At 20.6% G+C, this 5079-nt stretch overlaps 4 protein-coding genes across 4 annotated transcripts; 2 read left to right on the forward strand and 2 right to left on the reverse strand.

The window, feature by feature from the left end:
• Positions 1–5: 5 nt before the first annotated feature.
• On the forward strand, positions 6–419 carry DICPUDRAFT_85585 (uncharacterized protein; the record flags this gene model as incomplete). The annotated part of the gene is made up of 1 exon (XM_003295115.1): positions 6–419. The coding sequence occupies one exon, from the start codon at positions 6–8 to the stop codon at positions 417–419; it is 414 nt and encodes a 137-aa protein (XP_003295163.1).
• A 656-nt stretch (positions 420–1075) lies between these two features.
• On the reverse strand, positions 1076–1872 carry DICPUDRAFT_85586 (uncharacterized protein; the record flags this gene model as incomplete). Its single annotated transcript, XM_003295117.1, has 3 exons — positions 1076–1300; positions 1357–1382; positions 1821–1872. The coding sequence occupies 3 exons, from the start codon at positions 1870–1872 to the stop codon at positions 1076–1078; spliced, it is 303 nt and encodes a 100-aa protein (XP_003295165.1).
• A 487-nt stretch (positions 1873–2359) lies between these two features.
• On the forward strand, positions 2360–3450 carry DICPUDRAFT_44415 (uncharacterized protein; the record flags this gene model as incomplete). The annotated part of the gene is made up of 2 exons (XM_003295116.1): positions 2360–2779; positions 2848–3450. The coding sequence occupies 2 exons, from the start codon at positions 2360–2362 to the stop codon at positions 3448–3450; spliced, it is 1023 nt and encodes a 340-aa protein (XP_003295164.1).
• Positions 3451–4139: 689 nt separating this feature from the next.
• On the reverse strand, positions 4140–4346 carry DICPUDRAFT_160355 (uncharacterized protein; the record flags this gene model as incomplete). The annotated part of the gene is made up of 1 exon (XM_003295118.1): positions 4140–4346. A coding segment is annotated over one exon (207 nt), but the record flags the coding sequence as incomplete, so codon positions are not given.
• Between the last annotated feature and the right edge of the window lie 733 nt (positions 4347–5079).

A 5079-nucleotide genomic window follows, 5' to 3' on the forward strand; every position in this document is an offset into this window, starting at 1 on the left:
TTACCATGAGCACTGGTCAAGAGGATGTTAATATTTGTTGTTATAGTCCATGCGGTAATTATATTTCAATTTCGGGTACTACCAATTGTACATATGTTTTTGACACCCGTAATTGTAGAACACCAGTTTCAGAGCTCCGCCATAAAATAAACGAAAATCAATCCTATAATGATAATATCAAACTTGTAAATCATGCACAGTGGTCTAGAAATGGTGAGTTTTTTGCAACTTCAGCCGATGATGGTTGTGTTCGTCTTTGGGATGTAGAAAATAATAAACAACTAGTCGCATTAGAGCATGCCCCTTTCCCAGGTACATCAATTAACTATTTCGATATTTCTGCAAGTTCTGACTTAATTGTCAGTGGTTGTGACGATGGTATAATTTGTTTTTTTGGTTTAGATCCAAACAATTATTAAATATTTAGCGAAATATTATAATACAAATAAAATTTTATGGTTTTTAATTAATTTTAATAAATCAAAAATAAAATTATTAATTTATAAATAAAAATAATAAATCTAAATATTTATTTCTTAGATTTTTTTTATTTATATCCTAAATTTTTTTTATTTATATCCTAAATTTTTTTTTTTTGCATATTGGAAACAAATATTTTTTAATTTCCAAAATAAAAATTTATTTTAAACAACCACCCAAAAATATAAAATTTTGTAAATAATATTTTATTTAAAATAAAATAATAAAGGGGTATATATATTCCAGGCTCTATAGAATAGATAATAGAAGATTATTCAAAAGAAATTGAAAGATAATTGTTGATTGGTATTATTATGTTTTTTTAAATAAAAAAATGGTTTATAATTTTTTTTTTAAAAATATAATATTTTCATTTTATTATTGAAGAGGTGTAAATATATGAATCAACACAGGTAAATATAGAACCGAAAATAAACAAATCTTATTAATATGGCTTTGTAAAGATTTTTGAAAGGAAAATAAAAAAAAATATTATAATAAAATAATAAAATTAAATAATTTTTTTTATTGAAAGTTATTTTTTTGAAAAAAATTTCTTAATTTCTAAAGATAATATTTTATTAAAAACTAAGTATTAAACATATGGCTCATAAGGGCAATCGGTGGTAAGTTTTAAGGTTTCTTTTCCACTATTGGTGAAGAATAGTAGAGAACCATAATAAATACGAGAGAATTCAACAGAGTCTTGAAAAACAATTGTTTCTGGTTTTGTATTTTTAGGTTGAATTATAACAGTACCTTCACCACTACTTTCATAAAGTTCAATTTTGAATGTTGTTTCCTTAGTTTCAAAATTTCTCTAAAATTATATTAGTAGTTTTTAAAATTAAATATTTTGAATAATATAATACCTACAACGGGGTCTGTTTTTCTCCCTGGTCCTGATTAAAAAAAAAAAAAATTAGAAAAGTTTCCGCTAAATATTTAATAAAAAACCAGAATGGCATACCTATGTATATTGGTCTTGACACTTTTAATTTTTAATAAAGATAAATTAATATTTTTATTTTTTTTTATTTTTAAAAATATTTTATATTTACTTTTTATTTATTTTATAAAGCTTTAATGTATATTTGAATGAATATTAAAGATTGGTATTAATTAATATTTTTTTTTTTTTTTAACTTCTCTTATTAATTTATTTAATTAAAAAAAAAAAAAAAAAAAAAAAAAAAATTTAATTAGGGGTCCAAAACCCCCCCCCTATTTCTTTATTAAATTAAAAAAAAGGGTTGGTTTGTTTTTTCAAACTGTTTTTTAATTATTTTGAAAGAAATTTGGGAGTTTTTTTATCTTCCTTTACTTGTATCTAAAAATACCAAACTTATTGGTATCTACGGTTTTTTTTAGGGAGTCTAATTTTGCATACATATCATTTTCCAATTAAAAAAACTGTTTACAAATTTAATGTAAAAAGTATCATTAAAAGCAATCCTAACCTTTTTTCAAAATCTTTTTTATAATTCTTAATTTATAAATAAAATTTTAAATTTATAAGCTATATTATTTATAAGGAACCCTTTTTTTTATATAGATAAAGATGAAGAAAAGAAAATAGAAATAATTGAAAAATAGATAAAAGAAGAAAATATTTTTATAAAATAAAAAAAAGAAAACTTAGAGGCAAATTCCAAAAAAACTATAAAATAAACTATCCCTATAATACTTCATCCCAAAGCTTACATTTTTCTCTTCTCTATTGACCAACTCAAGTTGATTACTTAACCATATTAAAAAAAAATTAAAGCCACCCAGATGTTATAAAAAGATTAAATGACATTTTTAATTTTTTTTTTTTTTTTTTAATTTTTTTTTTTAATTTTTTTTTTTCACTTTTTTTTTTTATTACCAAAAATAAATGAAATCATTAAATATAATTAAAAATTTCATTAGAAATAATAATAATAGTAATAGTATAAGATTTTTTAGTAGTAATATTAATATTGTTGTAAACAGTAGGGGTATAAAATATATATATAATGAAATCAATAAAAAATTAAAAAATAGTAATAATAGACAAATTTCAGAAGGATCAGAATTAGAATCAAGAGTTTTAATATCACATGTTTTGGATATAGATAGTTCAGCAATAACATTATTTAGTAAAAAAAACCAACATAGATTTCTAACCAATGAAGAGTATAGCCGATTACAAGAACTAGTAAATAGAAGGTTATTAAATGAACCAATAAGTTATTTAATAGGTTATAGATATTTTTGGAAACATAAATTTCATTGTGATAGATCAACCCTAATACCAAGACCAGATAGTGAAACGGTAAAAATAATAGTAAATAAATTTACAATAATACTAATATTAATACTAATACTTTGTTTTAAATATAGATTGTCGAAAAGATATTAGAAGAGAAAAATAAAAATAATTTAAAGTTTGATAGAGTATTGGATTTAGGTACAGGTACAGGATGTTTATTATTATCGATTTTATATGAATTAGATGGATCATTTGGTGTTGGTATCGATAAATCTAAAGAGTCACTTTTATTAGCAAATAAAAATGCAAAAGAATTGGAATTAAAAGATAGAGTTTGTTTTTTAAATTCAGATTGGAATCATCAGGAGTCTCTAGTAAAAGAATTAGGTCAATTTAAACCATTTGACTTGGTTATAAGCAATCCACCATATATCTCAATCGATGAATATAAGGAATTAAATGAAACTGTTAAAGATTGGGAACCTACCACAGCATTAATAGCAGACGAAAATGGCTTAAAAGATTATAGAAATATTGGGTTACTTTTAAAAAATAATAAAGAATTATTATCAAATAATGCACAAGTAGTTTTTGAAATTGGAAAAGGTCAAGAAAATGATATAATTGAAATAATGGAAAGCTGTGGTTTTAAATTTACCGATTCAAAAAAAGATTTATCTTCAATAATAAGATGTTTGGTTTTTACAAGAAATAAAGAAAACGAAAATAAATAGATTTGTAAATAAAAAATAAAAGACTATGGGCTTTGTTGTTTTAAATTTCGATAATTATGTTTTGTTGGTTTTGGTTTAGGTTTTTTTTTTTTTATTATAAAATTTTAAATATAATTAAATATAAAAAAGTAGTAAATTAAATAAATATTATTGGTTCTAAAATTTAAAATAAAAAAAAAATATTATTAATATTTAAAATAAAAAAAAAATTAACTAATTAAATAATTAAACACAAACCCAGAACTTGCAATAATTGAATTAAGTAATACTGCTACCATTGGAATAAAAATTGGATAAGTATATGGACAATCATTGTGACAAACTCTTTGAGTAATATATCTTGATTGAATATAACCAAAAAGAATACCAATAGTCATAATAAAAAGATAAAAATAATAAATCTAAATATTTATTACTAAGATTTTTTTTATTTATAATTATGTAGCCCTTAAAATTTTTTTTTTTATGTAATTTATGTAATATAATATTGTTCATTTTATTATTGAAGAGGTGTGAATATAAGAATCAACACAGATAAATAGAGCACCTTAATTATACTTATTTTATAAATAAAAATTTTTGAAAGGAAAAAAAAAAATTAATAATATAATAAAAATTTAAAAATGAATAAAAAAAGTTTAGAGATAATATTTTATTAAAAAATTTAAAATTAATACTCTAAAGAATATTTAATTACAATTAGAGGTAACGATCAAGGGTGTATTTCCTATATTGGAGATGGTTAATAGAGAACCATAATATATACAAGAGAATTCATCAGAGTTTTGAAATACACGTGTTTCTGGTTCAGTTTCTAAGCTTTCTATTTTAGCTTTGCCTTCACCACCACCTGGAACTTGAATTTTGATTGTTGTTTCCTTAGTTGTAAAATTTGGCTAAAATTATATTAGTTTAATTTAAAAAAAAATATTTTGAAATATATCGAGAATACCTACAATAGGTTGTGATTTTAATCCTGGTGCTGATTATAAGATAAAAAAAGAAAAAATAAAAAATTAGAAAAGTTTCTGTAATATATTTAATAAAAAACCAGAATAACATACCTACGGATATTGGTCTTGACACTTATTAAAAATTAAACAAAGATAAATTAATTTTTTTTTATTTTTTTTATTACATTAAATTTTAATTTTTATATTTACTTTTTATTTATTTTTTAAATCTTTAAGGATTAAATTTAATTTATATATATTTGAATGAATGAATATTAAAGAATGGTATTTATAATTAATAAATTTTTTTTTATAATTTTTTTTTTAACAATTTTTTTTTTTTTTATAATTTTTTTTTTTTTAACTTCTGTTATTAATTCAATAAATTGTCTTTTGGGCATTAAAATGGATATGTATAATGTTTGTAAAAAGTAGTAGATGGTTAGTAACAAAAATTTTCATTAAAAAAAAAAAAACTTCCCAAAACACCCCTATTTTTTTTATTAAATTTTATCTTTTTTTTTTTACTTTACAAATTAAAACTACCCAAAACACTTCAATTTTTTTTATCTTTTCTTTATTATCAATAAAAAAAAAAGGGGTGTGTTTCAATATCAGTTTTAAAAAAAAAAAATTTATAATTATTTGAAAGAAATTTGTGAGTTTTTTTTTATCT

This window comes from Dictyostelium purpureum (genome assembly GCF_000190715.1).
Source record: "Dictyostelium purpureum unplaced genomic scaffold DICPUscaffold_757, whole genome shotgun sequence".
Classification (NCBI taxonomy): Eukaryota; Evosea; class Eumycetozoa; order Dictyosteliales; family Dictyosteliaceae; genus Dictyostelium; species Dictyostelium purpureum.